The following is a 17,194-nucleotide window of genomic DNA, read 5'->3' on the forward strand; positions in this document are numbered from 1 at the left end:
GAGGTGATTGGTAGAGCCTTTCAATGCCTATTTTGCCTTCTGGTTTAAAGATATCAGGGCAGTTTTCTTCGAAAATTTCTTGAAAGACGTCATCCAGGTGATATGCTGTATGAGCAAAGCAGAACTGCAGTAGCTCAAAAGAAACACGAGACGCACAAATTTAGAGATATCTCCACTCCAAATGTTCACATGGACTATCTGTGCCTGACCTGTGGTAGAGCCTTCTAAACTCATATTGGTCTGATCAACCAGTCAGATACATTGTACCTTGACTCCAACATAATGTCATTTTGGTCCTCTTTAATGAGGACAAGAACCAATCAACCAACCATTTTCTTCAATATTTTTTGCACCTCCTTTACCAAGCTGTTCGCTCTTTTTTCATAATTTTCTTGCATCACTCATTTCTTTTCCCCATTTTTCCTCTACCTCCCTTATTTTATTTTTAAACTCCTTTTTGAGCTCTTCCAGGAATTCTTTTGGAGCCTGAGACCAATTCACATCATTCTTTTAGGCTTCTGCTATAGCAGTTTTGACTTTGTTGTCTTCTGAGTTTGTGTTCTGATCTTCGCTGTCACCATAGTAACTTTCTATGGTCAGGATCTTTTTTTGTTGTTTGCCCATTTATACAGCCTATTTCTTGATCTTTAACTTTATATTAAAGTCGATCTATGTTCCCAGGGTGGAGGGTGCACTGTCCCAAGCTTCAGGTTTTTGTGCAGCTGTTTTCAGAACCACTTCTGAGGGTCTGTACACTTTTGGTTCTTCCAAGGTAGTATGGTTTATGGAGAAGTGTGTTTACTACTCTGCTGGCTTGTGCTTTGGTTTCTGAGTACCAACAAGCACTCTTTTCTTCCCTGGAATTGTGACCAGGGTCCCCGCTCCCTTGTGGCCACAAATTCTGATGTGCCAGTGTTCCTCCTTGCCTGTGAACCAGAACTGCAACCCAGACCTGAGTATGGGTAATGCAACAGAGTCCTGCCCCCAATGCCAGCAAAGAGACCCCTGTAATCTCCCTCTGACCAGTTGTTTGACCCCTTTAACATCTACAGGCTTAGAGCTCTTTATTCAGTTGCCCCCAAGGCCTGCTGCTGTTTTGTTTTGACATGGCCTACGCTCTTGCAGCCTGAACTGGACTGAGTTCCATTCTCACCCCGGGGTAACAGACCTTTCCTGATAAACTTCTAAATTGTGTTGGGCTGGAAAATTATTTTACCCTATCCTTTTGTGGGTTCCACCCCTCCAGAATTTGTTTTGAGGCATTATTTAAAGTTGTTTTGAGAGGAATTTGCAGGAGCTCCGGTGAGTCCCTGCCTTTTATCCACCATATTCTGCAGCTTACACTCTTAAGGGTGTAGCTTACATTTTATTGAGGGAGATAACACTCTTCAGGAAGAGGTGGTCCCTAGATCTGGAAGAAGTTCTTTAGTACTGGAAGTTGTTGGGGTGGTAAATGACACACCCAATCCAGAATCGTTGGCAGAAATGTTAATTTGATCATGATTCATGATCTAATGAAACAATGAGGAAAGGGCAAAGTATGCAATTGGGTTGAGGAGGGTGTGAAGGAGGTGGCAGGAAAAGCTGGAATTTCTTGAAATGATGATCCAGGAGAGGTAGTCACCACTACCTCTTGGAAGGAAGGCCCCTCAGGGCAGAAGTTCCTTCCTGTCTCTGATGTAGGTGACAAGGCAGTTGCAAAGAGGCTATGGAAGAGGTGGCTGGAGAGGATGGTGTGCCAGTGACACTTTTCCACACCAAAATAAGCAGTGTAGAATGAGTTTATACAGTGGGCCTGACTCTCCAGCAACCCAGCTGAATGAGAAGGCAAAAATGGAAAGGAATAACCATTCTTATAGTACCTATTATATACCAGGCACTGTACTATTCTCTCTTTTAATCTTCACAACAACCTTAGGAGATGGTGCTGTTTTTATCTCTATTTTACAGTTGAGGAAACTGAGATTGAGTGATTTGCCTAGCTAGTAAGTGTTTGAGGTCAGATTTGACCTCAGATTTGCCAGTCCTGAACTCTATGCATTGTGCCATCTACCTATCTCCACCACTACAGGATTGGAACCAACTCAGATTCATATGTTTAGCAGACAACATATTCACAAATACCCTATGTGGTTATATAAGTATTCTCCATTACTAACCATAGCTAGGTGGGTTCTTCATCGTATCTATGTCGTGTAAAGAACTTTTAGTAGTTTAATAGTTGACATTCATCTCATATCTATTCCCTGACTAAGTAGAATGCTCCTTGTTATGGTTATTCTGAGTATTTAATAATATCACTAAGTAGAGAAAATTCAGATTGGATATTAAGTTGAATATTTGGAGGAATAATATGTTCTTTCTCTTTCAAAGAAATTACTGCTGAAACTGAAGACCTGTGTGAAAAACCTGATGATGAAATAAAAGAAACAGTCCAAGACCTGGACATAAAACACCCCCAGGAGCTAAAAACTGAGGTTAGTATTTTTTCTTGAGATTGAATTCTTTAGAATTGGCTTCACAATCCTGAATTCTCAATCCTGCCCTTCAAGCAGTTTGACTTTTGTCTAAACTTCTCAGGGGCAGTTTTTTTTGCACACCATTGACAAATGTCTAAGTTCTTGTTAAACGTGGCTAGTGGAGAAATATGTTTTATGTGACTTCTTATGTATAGTGGGTAGAATATTTCTTGCCTTCTCAATGGGTGGGGTAGGGGCTGAGAGAGGATTTGGAACTGAAAATTTCAAAAACATTTTTTAAAAAGTTCTTGTTATAGTTCCCTGAAATGCATGTTACTGTGAAAAGACCACCCTTGGCTTTAGGGTCAGAAGTTGTCTGTTTAAATCCTGCCTCTGATACTTACCTAGGTGAAGCTGAACAAGTCAGTTAACCTCTAGGGACCTTAGTTTCTTCCTCTGGAAAGTCAGATAAGTGGAACTAGATGGCCCATTTTTTTTAAAAATAATTTTTAAAATTTTGAACTTAAACACAAAATAAGAAAAAAACTAACATTGCCTTGTACATGGCAGAACATAGGAGAGGATTCAATATAAAACAATAAATTTCCATTTCAAGAAAGCCTGTATAGTAAATACTACTCATTGTATTAAAAGGTGTCCATCTTTTCTTTGCTTCCTTATGGGTTTTCTTTTGTTCTCAGCTGTGCACTTGCTTTATTTTTTCCCCTCTCTCCTTCCCTTACACCCCTGCCCAAAGAAGGCCACAATTAAGTGTGGGTATGTATGTGTGCTATATGTGTACCATATATATGTCATTGTTCAAGACATGATAAAGAGTACATTATTCACTCTTAAATCAATCAATAGACATTTCTTTATTGCCTACTATGTGCTGAGCATAGTTCTAAGCACATTTGTAAACAACTTTAGGGTTATAAAAGTGGAGCAGATTTCTTAGAGAAGACTGATAAGTTAGCTGATATTAGGTGAATCATTCCAAGTCCCTTGAGTATAAGGAAGGGATAACAAAGTGATAGAAAACAATAATAGCAGGTCACTATTTTTATAGACATAATCTCATTTGATCGTCAAGGAGATGTCCCCATTCTACAGATGCAGAAATTGAAGCCTAGGGATTAAATAACTTGCTCTAAGTCACACAGCTAGTACATGTTAGAACTGGATTGGAATCTAGGTATTCTGACTCTATTCCATGAGTTTTTCCAATATAACATATTTAGAGACATAGTACACACATGAAAACACCCAATAACACTTAAGAAATGAGGCAGTCTTGTTAGACTATCCTCATGCCTATCCATTACAGCAATGAAGGAATTTTATTCCATTTGCATTCTTAGCTGTTTTTTCCTCATTGGTCTGTTGAACCAGGGGTGGGGAACCTATGGCAACAAGGCCACATGTGGCCTTCTAGGTCCTCAAGTGTGGCCCTTTGACTGAATCCAAACTTCCCCCTTTTAGGAGATTTGTTCTGTGAAGTTTGGCCCAAGCTTCTTACCCTAGATTGATGCTTTTGTTGAGAGTTTTCATATCCTTTGTTAAGGGCTTCAGTGTCCTTTGAGGAAGTTATATGGCCCAGTGGATAGAGAGCTGAACCTGGAATCCAAAAGTCCTGAGTTTAAATCTAGACTTAGACACTTAACTAGCTATGCCTAGCTTGATATTAAACAAGTCACTTAACATTTATCTGACTCAGTTTCTTCAACTATAAAATAAAGATAATAACAGTACATACCTCTCAGGGTTATTGTGGGGATTCCATGGGATAATATTTTGCAAAGTGCTTAGCACAGGGGGTTGGCACATAGTAGGTACTGTAGAAATACTTATTCCATTCCCTTCCTTTGTTAACCCAGTGTATAAAACAGTGAACATTCTAATGCTCAGAAGTCACTCAACTCAATAGTCCTGGAAGAGTCTGCCAGCTCCTGGTTGGACATTATTTGGAAAATGACATATCAAGAATTAGAACAAAAGGACAGTATCAGAGGCTAGCACTTGCTTGGGTTATATCTTCAGCTTTACCATTCATAAATTATAACTAGGTTATTCTGTAAGCAGGAGTGTAAGCAATATAGGCAAGAGCAAATGAATTATAGATAAATTAGAATAGAAATGCTTGTGGGAACCATTCAGTAAAAGGATTTTGAATGAGTTAATCTGGAAATTATTATTAAGTATCAAACAGTGGTGCTGTGTATTTCAATATAATTCTTTGATCTGAAGTTAAGGAAAAATATTATGAACTATGCATATTAAATAGAAAAATCACTGTAAGTTACTATGATGGAGATTTTAATTATGCTGAATTACAGTATGAGATTGTGATTTTGATTTCTCTTGTGCATAAATTAGACTACATGGCTTCTGTTGAGAAAGATCTATTCCAACTCTGAAATTTTATGATTCTGTGCTCACCTAACGGGGAGCACTATGTTTCTTTCATAACCTGTGGATTGTACTTATTGGTAGTCCCAAAGATTACAGACTAATTTGCAGGATTTTAAGAGGGGATATTAGGTTCTGTCATAATAAAGGACTCTAGCACCATTTCTAGCTTCTCCCATTAAATCTTGCAATTAAACTAACATTTATTAAATGCCAACTATGTGCATGACACTGTGCTAGTCTTTGGAAATACAAAGACTGAAAACATAGAAAGCTTGATGTTCCAATGTAAAAACCACAAACATTTTCCCTTCCTTTACCACCTTCATCATTAGGAAATACCAGACATCATGCTATTTTTATACTTTGTGATATCTACCTGGTGACAAATGAGAATCACCTAATGGTTCATTCTTGAAAATTGTCTGAAATCTTTTTGCTGCATGCATTAACAAATCCCTTTGCTCTTTACAAGATTTATCCTTTTGTGTTTGTAAAAATGATGTACCAATGTAATAGCTAACATTTTTATGGTGCTTTGACATTTGCAAAGTCCTTTACATATATTATAATATATGTGTATGTATAATACATATAGTGGCTTTTCAAATCGTATACCTTTTCAATGGTCTAATCTTATAAGATGTTTTTCTTAAGATATTTTTACTGTCTTTTTTATATTTGTATCCCCTAATGCTTAGCATAGTGTCTGGCACACAGCAGACACTCTATAAATGTTCATCAAGTATTGACTATAAGGAAGTTGACTACTGTACCATACATTAATGTTGTGTCTTCAGAACACTTATGATTTCCTCAGTATGAGTATTCACCTCTTTATCATTAGTGGAGATGGCAACCTGTCTATGGCTTGTTTTGGCTAAATAATGTGCAGCAGCTGATGGCCAGAACTCTGGTGATGGCTTTTCTGAATTTAGCTTAACTACTTTTTCTGCAAAAGAAACACAGTTTATGCCTGGACCAGCACTGTAAGGGGTTTCTAGCTTTGGTGGTACATCTTGGGGCTTGTGTCTTAGTAGCATAGCTTTCAAGAAAGAAGAGTCCCCTCCAAACCACAATGCAAAATACTTAAGTGAACATTATAATACTATTATATATGCTATGCACTATGCTAGGTCCTGCACATACAAAGACATAATTAATCAGTCACTGCCCTCAATTAGTCATATATATATATATATATATATATATATATATATATATATATATATATATATATATATGTATGTATGTATGTATGTATACGTATACATATGTATATGTAACATGAAAATACGAGGGATATAGAAAATATATACAAAATAAATAAGTTAATTTGGAAAGAAGGTGATAGATTGATGGAGCAAGGGGAGGTTCAGGAGAAACTTCAGGTGAAAGGTAGCCCTTGCGTCTTGAATGAAGTAAGGGGTTATAAAAGGCAGAGATGAGCAGGTGGGTGCATTCCAAGCATAGCTGTGCAAAGGCATAAAATGGAACAAAAAAATGTCTTGTGAGGAAATGTGTGAGCAAAGGTGCCAGTTTGGCTGGATGAAGAAGGGAGAACTGTGTATAATATGGCTGAAGAGAAGTTGGTCAGGACCAAGTTGTGAAGGGCTTTAAACACAAGAGAAATTTACATTTGATCCTAGAGGTAATAGAGAGCCTTGGCAATTTACTGAGTAGGAAAGTAAGGTGATCAGACCTATGTTTAAGGATATCATTTTGGCAGCTGTGGGAAAGATGGCTTAGAATGGGAAGAAATCTGAGTCAGGGAGAGCTTCAGGAAGTTATTGCAATAAGGTGAGAGTTTATGAGGGACTGAGCTAATGTGTAGCCATGAATAGAAAGAAGTTGAATGTGAAAGATAGAAACATCAGATTTTTAACACCTGATTATGTGAGGTGAAGGGGAGTAAGACGTTGAAGATATTGATGTGCTTATGAACCTGGGTAACTAGAAGAGTAGTAATGCCCTGGATAGTAAAATAAGGAAGTTTCAAAGTTTATAGGATCCTAGGTTTAAAGCGGGAAGGGGTTTTAGAGGCCATAAAATGCCATTCCCTCATTTTACAGATAGAGGTCATGCAAGTAGTAAGTATATAAAGCATCACTTGAACTCAGGTGTTCCTAACTTCAAGCCCAGGTCTCTATCCGTTGTGCCATTTTTGACTTGTTGAGTCCAAGATGTATGTGGGACTTCCAGTCTGCGATGTGCAAAAAGCAGTTGGTGATACTTAACCTAGAGTTTAAGCAACAGGGTTAACATACACTTAAGAGTAATCAGCGAAGTTGTAACTAAACCCATGAAAAATGATTAAGTTACCATTGAGAAAGTATGTAGATAGAAGAAGATTCAAGACAAGATGTACCTTGGCAACACCCACAATTAGAGGACATCATATGGACAAGGAAGAGAAGGTGACTAACAAATAAACAAGTTTTAGTCAGCAAGCAGTGTGTTAGGCCTGGTGAAGTAAAAACAAAAATTGAATTGCCTTCAAGAAGTTTGTATTTTATATTTGAAGGAAATGAGAAAGTCCAGTGATTTGGGTGGTGTGCCTTACAAGGGTAGCAGGATTCAGTAACTTCAAGAAGGAAAGAATGTGAGGGAAAGAAGTCTTATACAGGGGCAATTTTTTTTAAAAAATTTACTTTTTTATTGAATTAAATATTTGTTAGAAATAACAATACCTAGCAATAATTTTTTCTTAGTAACTGCTAAAATTTAAATTAATTACAGTTTGTTTTAAATAGGTTCCCAAAGTGGGTGATAGTGCCCCCTGGACTTATCCAGGGGGGTGGTAATAGCCTTGGGTGCAGTTTGGGGGGTGTTGAATAAAAATAGGGAAAGAAGAGAAGATAAGAATATTTTGAAAAACCATTCACACTTGTTTCATCTGTTGTATAATAGAGTTAAAGTTGTAGGGATTACATTATTTTCCAGATAAATACACAAAATGCAAGTTATAACCCATCAGGGGTCAAGTATGCCAACAGGTCTTAACAAGCGTTTGCAGGTATCATGCATTGTCATAAAGTCCAGCATGCATCAGCAGGAATATGTGAATGTAATGACTTCTTTACAGTATGATACCATACATTACATGACACAATATTGGGTCATCAAAATTTCAATACAGGGGAAAAACCCCACAAATTTACAATAAATTATTAAATTTAAGATGCATCATTTCAAAAATATATACCTGTGTGTTTTGAAATGATGCAGATTTCCAAGAAAAACATTAAAGGGTTAAAGTAGATTTCCCGGCAGGGGCACTGAGTAATTTTTTTTAAAAGGGGGCAGTAGGCCAAATAAGTTTGGGAACCCCTCGTTTATAAAGTATATTTTTTTTCCAGTCCCATTCTCTTAGTGCTGTTAGGATTCTTTTTTTTTCTTCCATTCATTCTCACTCCCTTTTTCTCTTGTGGTTATAACTTGAATGAATTTCACTTTTTTGGTCTTTCATTTTTAAAATTTTTCTCATTTCATAAAAAAGTTTTTTTCAGATTTTATTTCTTTTTATTTTATTTATTTATATTTTTTTTTGCAAGGCAATTTGGGTTAAGTAACTTGCCCAAGGTCACACAGCTAGTACACGTGTCAAGTGTCTGAGACTGGATTTGAACTCAGGTCCTCCTGACTCCAGGGCCAGTGCTCTACTCACTGCGCCACCTAGCTGCCCCTAGATTTTATTTCTTATAATTGTTCATCCTAACTCCATTATAGTTTCAGATTGAAGCATACTTTTTTTCATTTACTTTATCCTTTTTCCTGATTTTTTCCCCTTTTCATCTGTTTCTTCTTTCATAACTATGAGTAATATGGAAATATGTTCTACATGATAGTATGTGTATAACCTATACCAAATTGCCTACCATTTTGGGAAGGAGGGAGAAAAATTTGAAATTCAAAATCTTGTAAAGACAAAGGCTAAAAATTGTCTTGACACGTAATTGGGTGAAAATATTATTAGAATAAAAAAAAGAAGTGAGAAAGGAGGTATTATTCAGATATAGGGGCCAGTTAGTACAAAGACAACATGATAAGAAATGAAGTACCTTATGTGAGAAACAGAAAGAAGGCCAATTTGGGTGGATGATAGAGTGCAGGAAGGGAAATCATGTACTATAAAACTGGAAAGATAATGTCACGTGCTCAAAAAGGTTGAGGATTGAGAAAAGGCCATCAGATTTGACAAATAGATCACTGGTAACTGTAGAGACCAGTTTCAATTGAGTAATGAGGTCAGAAGCCAGACTGAAGAGTAAGAAGTGATTGAACAGAGGCCAAGTGTAGACAGTATTGTTTTTGTTCTTTAGAAGTTAGTCTGAGAAAAGGAGAGATGTAGGATAAAAACTTGATGAGAAAATTGGGCATATTTGTAACTCTCAGTGTATGAGAAGTCTCCTTATGTCTGGCCATCTGTAAAAACTGGCATGGATTGCAGGGGCTGACAAATAGCCCAAGGGAGAGGGTGAGCCAAATGGTGAAGATGCTAAAAAAAAAAAAAAAAAAAAAAAAGAAATCTTGCCCAACCTCCTGACTCCTCATGCAACTTGATACCAGGCTTTTATCCTGAACCTACACCCAGGTGGTACTTGTAAATCCCAACTTTGTGACTTTGGACAAGACCTCAGTTTCATCTGTCAAATGGAGTGAGATTGAGTGATTCCTAATGTCCTTTCCAATTCCCAGTCCATGACCTTATGAGGTAGCCAGAGGAATTACAGTTTAGTAACAGTGCTAGATGCATTTTCAGATTATTTCACTAGCCTATACTTCCTTACAACTTGGGGGGTTTTTTGGATCTTTTTACCAATTAAAACAATGATGTTTCCTTGGTGCTTTTTGTTTTTACATCAACATTTCATTTCTGAATGTGTCCTCCCCCTATCCATCCTGGAATTGAACTCCCTTTTCAAAAGTGACAACAACAAAAAATCTATTCTGCTTTATTTCAGTCTCTTCTTCTGTGGACTTGTTAAGGTTAACTCCCTAGTGAAAATGATAATAATAAAATTAAATTTTAACAAAAATATGGGTGATAATCTAAGCTCCTTAGAAGTGAATTAGAGCATTGTCCTCCCCAGTCTATGGCATCCTGGTCTTTGCCTTCCTTACCCCTCTAGTAATTCCTTATGTTTTACACATTTATATGAGAGGGCTAGAGCAAACAGGTGGGAAAATTGACCTCATTTCTTTTTCTCTCCCTCCTTTTTTAAATAGGCAATGTCTATCCCAGCTCAGTTTAAGGGTACATCTACACCAACATTTGATAAAGACTACAGTCTTTCAGAGCTACTGTCCCAGTTGGACTCTGGAATTTCTCAGACTATAAAACACTCAGAAGAGCTGAGCCGTAGTTCCTCTGAATCTAAACTTGCATCTTCTAGCAGTGGCAAAAGACTTTCTGGTGTATCTTCAGTGGATTCAGCCTTTTCTTCCAGAGGATCCCTATCTCTCTCTTTTGAACGAGAGAATTCAACAAGTGGTAAGTGAGACACACGTTGTCTGGGAGACTGAAACATAGCAGTTAGAGGACAGTTGTAAAGTCCAGAATGCTGAGTTGTCTGTGAACTACACAGCGTAACATTTAATAGCTACATATTTAACAACAAAATATGCAATTATTTCTTTTACCACTCCTCCCATCCAACTAATTTATAATGGTATCCTATGCAGTCAACAAATATTTGAAAAATATGGTCCATGTCCTACATGAATCTGTTGTTTAATATTTCAATATAATTAGAGAAATCACTTCTGCCTGAGTTGAGAGGATAAGGGGAGGCATCAGGAAAATTGGGGCTTTGAAAGATATATAGGATTTTAACAGCTTGAGATGGGGCAGCGAGGCAACAGACAAAGAATCGTGTGGACTTTTCCCAATTTGGCCAACAGCACAATGGTGGACAAGTTTATTTGGAGTGCTAGGCCCATATAGGAGAGTAGAAAAGTAAAGCTGGGGTCAGCTTGTAAAGGAACTCAGAAGATTTCTATATCACAGTGATACTCAACATGTAATTACATTTAATAAATGATAAATAATAAATGCTTAATAATAGTCTCATGTGTGCAATATACTATGGTAGGTGCTTGGGGAGATTCAAAGACAAATTATGGTTCTTATCCTCAAGAGATTGACAATCTAATATGATAAACTATGTACATAAATAAATAATATAAATTAAAGTCATAAATCATATGATGGATAATTTCCAATGGGAGATCAAGGAAGGCTTCATGGAGGGAGAAGTAGACATTGAGCCTTGAGGAATGGGGGTAGGATGTCAAGAGGCTGATAGGATCACAGGCTTAGAGAACACATGAACAAAGAAAATGAAGTGTGAACCGGCGTCATGAGGCATTGGGTTTATTTGGATCGTAGAGTACATGAGGAAGAATAGTGTGAGATTCCATTAAGAAGGTGGGTTAGATTTTAGAGATCCTCTAAGTGCCCTAGATGAGTTTGAGAATGTATTTTTTATAACTAAACCTTAACCTTACATCTTATCTTTGTACATGATCACTTCTTAAAGTCTTTGGTTCAATTCAGAATGCTATTTCTAAAAGCCAAACCTGGTTTTACATGCTCCTCTTTCCTTCATGAAGCCTTCCAGATTTCTTCCCATTGGGAATGATTTTGCTTTCATCTGATCTTTGACTTTGCAAGTTGTATTACATAGTCTGATTTGTATCATGTTTATTTGAGTATAATTCCAATCTTACTAAATCATTCTTGAGGGACAGAAGCATAATTTGTCAGTACAGTAAAATCAATTGTGTGTGTGCAGAAGTGGGGGTGAGTAGAATTCTCTTAAAAATTTGGGGGATGGGAATCTTATTTTGACGAGTTCAAGATAACTGGGTTAAACATTGAATTCAATATTGAATGTAAACTTTAAATTACAAGGCAAATACTGATTAGTTTTTCTTACTGAAATGGGAGAGTTGTTATTTGGAAAAGAAAAGGCAGTCATTTTACAGCCATCTGATATTTTGTACCTTCGAAGAGGAGAAGGGTCCCTTCTTTGGGGTTAGCCTTGAGCTTTTCCCATAGCAATTTTTAGCTTTAGAGAGTGAGCTGTCCTTGCCCATATTGCAGAATTAAGCTTTTAAATGTTAAATTTATTGTTTGTGACTTACTTTCTGTGGATACTTTGTCTTCAACGTGTCTGAAAAAGCTTGCTTTTAAAATATTTTTGTTTAAATGGAACATTGAATATCAATTTAAATTAAGTTTTAAATATGGTTACCTCCTGCAAGAAGTCATCAGTTTCTCCCTTCCCCTATCCTGACTCTCACATAGCCCCTTGCTTGTGTCTCCCTAATATCCTTATCATGTTTTACCTTAAATTATGGTTATTTGTAATTATTTCATATCTCTTTATAGTAAACTCCTTAAGGATAGAGATTATGAAATGTGGTATAATGCAGTGGTCTTAGAAGTGTAATTCTGGACTTGGAATTAAAAAGACTGAAGTTAAAATTCACAGACACTAGCTGCGTGACTCTGTGTAAGTCACTAAACCTCTTAACCTTAGTTTCCTCATCTGTAAAACGGGCATCATATCACCTACCTCACAGAATTTTATCAAATGATATGATATATGTACAGAAATTTGCACTATATAAACTCTAGCTATTACTATTAGAGTCAAAAGGCCCAAGTTCAAATCCTCTGTCATTTACTAGTTATCATGGCCCTGAGTAAGTCACCCATTTCTCTCAACCTGTTTATTCCTCTGTAAATAAGTTAGAGGTAAAAATACCACCTACCTCAGAGGGGATTTGTTAGGAAAGTACTTCTTAACCCTAAGTTGCTATAGAAAAATGAGGTAACTAAACTTTATATAAAGTAACAGAGAATAATTTACTATCTCAGGTGAGAGCACTTGGTGCTTTTTGTCTTTGAAGCCTTTAACTTGGTAAAAGATCGAGTGTATTAGAATATGATCTATCTTATTTACTAATAGATCCCAGACAAAAACTATGTTTCCCTTTCTTTCCTAGATATTAGTACAACTGATATCCAGAAAAGAAAACTTGCAGAAGCAATCATGTCTGGCGATACTAGCAAGCTGATGAAGATCCTCCAGCCCCAGGATGTTGACCTGGTCCTTGATGGGAACTCCAGCCTCCTCCATCTGGCAGTGGAAGCAGGTCAGGAGGAATGTGTCAAGTGGCTCCTTCTGAATAATGCCAACCCCAATCTCACCAACAGAAAGGGCTCAACCCCTCTTCATGTGGCCATAGAAAAGAGAGTCAAGAATGTTATTGAACTTATTCTGGCCAGGAAGATAAATGTCAATGCCAAGGATGAAGACCAGTGGACAGCTCTGCACTTTGCTGCACAAAATGGGGATGAATCCAGCCTCAGGCTCCTGCTAGATAAGAATGCTTCCTTTAATGAGGTCGATTTTGAGGGGAGGACTCCTATGCACATTGCCTGTCAGCATGGGCAAGAGAACATTGTGCGCATCCTTCTGAGGAGGGGTGTTGATGTGACCCTCCAAGGGAAGGATGACTGGATGCCTCTGCACTATGCTGCATGGCAAGGTCACCTACCCATTGTGAAGCTCCTCGCCAAACAGCCAGGTGTGAGTGTGAATGCACAGACCCTGGATGGGAGGACCCCACTACACCTGGCAGCCCAGCGAGGCCATTACCGTGTGGCACGAATTCTCATTGACCTACAGTCAGATGTCAACATCCCGAATCTGCTCTTGCAGACTCCCCTCCACATTGCTGCAGAAACTGGGCACACGAGCACTTCAAGATTACTTCTCAACCGGGGAGCTGAGAAGGAAGCCATGACAGCAGAAGGCTATACTGCCCTTCATTTGGCTTCCCAAAATGGACACCTTGCCACTGCTAAGTTGTTGATGGAAGAAAAAGCTGATATCTTAGTTGGGGGCCCCCTTAACCAGACAGCCCTCCATCTTGCTGCTGCCAATGGGCATTCTGAAGTGGTGGAGGAACTCCTTACTCCAGAAACCATAAACCTTTTTGATAATGATGGACATACTGCACTGCACTTGGCAGCCCAGGGCAGGCATGCAAAGACTGTGGAGATCTTGTTAAAGCATGGGGCACATATCAATTTTCAAGGCCTCAAATTTCAAACCAGTCAACAATTGGTGGAACAACGTGAAAATGGTCCAATTGCCACATTGTTACGTCGAAGTAAGACTTAGATTGGTCCCTAATGAGTCTTTGTCTTATGTCTCAATCTGTAGGGTGAGGAAGGGCCTTATTCGGGGTTCTTGCCACATTCTTTTGTTAGTAGAGTGAGAGAATGTTAAATAGCTACCCAGCTATAAACAACTTGTCTCAGGAATTCAGGTATCATTGGCCAAGGATGGATATAAGAAAATGAGTGTCCAAACCATCAGCAATGTAGTCACCATTTTTTTTCATTGTAAACTTTTCTTTGGGCATGTAATCTGTTACCATGGAAAAGTTAGTGGAGTCTTATCTGAAGTGATGCTGGTTGGAGTGTCTTTTGGCTCCTTACATTTAAGCGGATCAGTGTGCTATGTGTGAGAGATGATATACCTACATGATAGGTCTTTCAGTTTCTACCTTGGTATGTTTATGAAACACTGGTAACTAAGTTACGTACAACATTAAGATGTCTATACTGAAAAGATGAGCTCTCTGATCACTCATTGTAGACATGGGGTGTGGCAGGAATGATAGGTGATTTGATATCAAACTATGTAATTGTAAGACAAAATCTTGGATGTGTTGGAATAAGTCTCTCTATGCCTCCAGTTTATTTGAGTTCTGGCATACCAGTGTTCTAGCAGACTCTCAAAGAGTGTAAGTTGCAGAGAAGGTGGTGACCGGAGGAAACTTCTTCACCTGGGAGTTCCCTATACTGATGAAATTAGAGGTCAAGTCCCTATGTTGATTCCATGTTGTAAATAGTGGTTGTATATTTTGTAAAGATTTAATGTCAGTTTCAGTAAATATGTAATGGTATGTTTTACATTGTTTCTAGGATAACAAAAGAAAAAAAACAGAAATTTATATTTTCTAAAAGTAGAGTATAATCCATGAACTACTTACTATATTAAGTCAATAGTATAATGAGACTTAAAACAAAAAAAATCAGAATTTATATTCAAATGAGCTGCCCTTCAAAGTTAGTCACTCTAGACAAGACTCCCAAACAGTCCACAAATGCTTATTCCAATGAAAATGCATCACTTTTTTCATTTAATTTTCTTTTAAATGAAAACAGTATTATCCACTTTTGAACATCTACTTTTCCCTTCTGATTTGCTCCAAATGATTTTTGGTTAAAGTGAGTGATTTTATAAGGCTTTTAATCTGTTTCAGAAGGCTGCTTCAAAAGAGGAATTCCTAAAATTGCAGCATCCTTGGAATAATGTAATTTTTCATCAGACAAACTCTTTAAATGAAAACATTTCTTATTTGGATATATAAATTTTGACATTTGTTTAAAAGCCAGTCTAATTTTTTTAAATCAGTCTCATTGGAAAAGTTTTGTTATAGCAAGACAAACAAGGTTATTATAGGACTTGCCTCAGTGTATATTCATCCTACTTAGAATGAACTGGTGTGCAATGTATTGATAAATGTTAATATACTATGTATACTTTTACTGGATGTATACATATTTTCTGTGATAGGAAATATCTGAACTGTTTAGAACTGGCTATGTTTTAATATGCCCCCTTCCTTTTTGTTTTTTAAAGCTTAGATAACAATAAAGTTTATTACTGCTTTATTTTGATGTCTTACTGATTGTGTTGAGTTTTTTTTTTAACTTTTCATTGAAAATGCTCAAATTATATGTTTGTTTTTTTCAAACTAGTGGTTGTACACAACTGCTTGATCAATTTTGGCTTTGTCCTTTTGATGAAGTTTTATATAAAATCACAAAATTTAGGAATGGAAGAAGAGGTCTTACAAATTAAAATTGGAGCTCAAGAAATGTGGCATGACTTATACAAGGTCACACAAGTAATAGATGGCACTTAGAACTCAAATTCAAGTTACTCTTGACTGCAAATTTGTGTGTTTTCATTATACCACATTCTTTCACTGCAAGTGAATTGAGGAAGTAGAAGGAAATCTTAAGTCCTCTGTGGTGGAAATGCCTTCTTAATTTCCGGCTCAATCTCTTCCAAACATAAAACTCAAAAAGTATGACCAAGGACATTTGAGTCAGAATCACTGAACAATAAAGCTCCATACTTCAAGAATCACAGAACTTGGTAAGTGGAAGGGATTTCAGCAGACATCTGGGCTAACCTATATACAAAAAGAATACCCATTATAATGTACTTGACAAATGGTCTTCTGCTTGAAGACCTCCAGAGAGATGAAACCCACCACCTCTTTAAGTAGCCTGTTCTGCTTCTGGACAGATCTAATGATTAAAAATTTTTTTCCTGACATCAAGCCCAAATTTGCCTCTTTGTACTTTCTACCCATTGTTTTTACCTTGTTTTGACCGCTGGAGCCAAACAGAGCAAGTCTAATCTGTCTACTACATCACAGATCTTCAAATACTTGAAGAAAGCTATAATATTATTTTCCCCCTCTTCCCCAAATATTCCATTAATCAGACTAAAAATATTTAGATATTTCACCTGACCCACATATGACATGAACTCAACATCCTTTACCATCGTGGTTGCCCAGCTTATCAATGTCTTTCTAAAACTGACATACAGAACTGAATACAACAATCTAGGTAAAGTCTGACAAAGGCAGAATATTATGATATCATCTTTCTATTCCTAGTATTTGTGCCTTGCTTAATGCAACCCAAGATTGCATTAGCTTTGTTGGCTGTCATATGATACTGCTAACTCACCGACCTGCAATCCACTATAAGCTCCAGACAATTTTTAGAAAAGATGTCTAATATTTCCCCGATCTTATACTTGTGAAGTTGATTGTACCCAAGTGCAAGGGTGTTACATTTGTTCTACTAAAACTCACCTTATTAGAGTCAGCTCAGTGTTCTAACCTGAAGCCATCAAACACATGGCCTACAACACTTGAATGTATCTCAAATGATTAAACTATAATTTGGGAGTATTCCACAAGACATATACAGTAAAATATAGATTATAATACATTATAAAACTAAGTCAATAGGTGACCCACAGGGATCCTTATATGTGGATCAGCGGCCAATGTTTCTACCTGGGTTTGACGCCATTGCTCTAACATTTCTGATTAGAATGAGGTTCATCTAACGTTCTTTCCTTTCAGCCTTTCCTCCATGCTTGTTTTCTCTTCTATACCCCAATTCCGAGGAGAAAGTTTCAACCACCTCC

At 37.2% G+C, this 17,194-nt stretch overlaps 1 protein-coding gene across 1 annotated transcript in view; it reads left to right on the plus strand.

Moving 5' to 3' along the window:
* Nucleotides 1-15,643, plus strand: part of RIPK4 (receptor interacting serine/threonine kinase 4) — a 74,940-nt gene extending 59,297 nt beyond the window's left edge. Inside the window, exons 6-8 of the mRNA XM_036747673.1 lie at nt 2,374-2,477; nt 10,098-10,362; nt 12,885-15,643. Coding sequence (XP_036603568.1) covers nt 2,374-2,477; nt 10,098-10,362; nt 12,885-14,068 — 1,553 coding nt within the window. The 3' untranslated portion in view covers nt 14,069-15,643. The remainder of the gene's footprint in view (nt 1-2,373; nt 2,478-10,097; nt 10,363-12,884) is intronic.
* The last annotated feature ends 1,551 nt before the right edge of the window (nt 15,644-17,194 follow it).

The sequence above is a fragment of the Trichosurus vulpecula genome, chromosome 2 (genome assembly GCF_011100635.1).
Source record: "Trichosurus vulpecula isolate mTriVul1 chromosome 2, mTriVul1.pri, whole genome shotgun sequence".
Lineage (NCBI taxonomy): Eukaryota > Metazoa > Chordata > Mammalia > Diprotodontia > Phalangeridae > Trichosurus > Trichosurus vulpecula.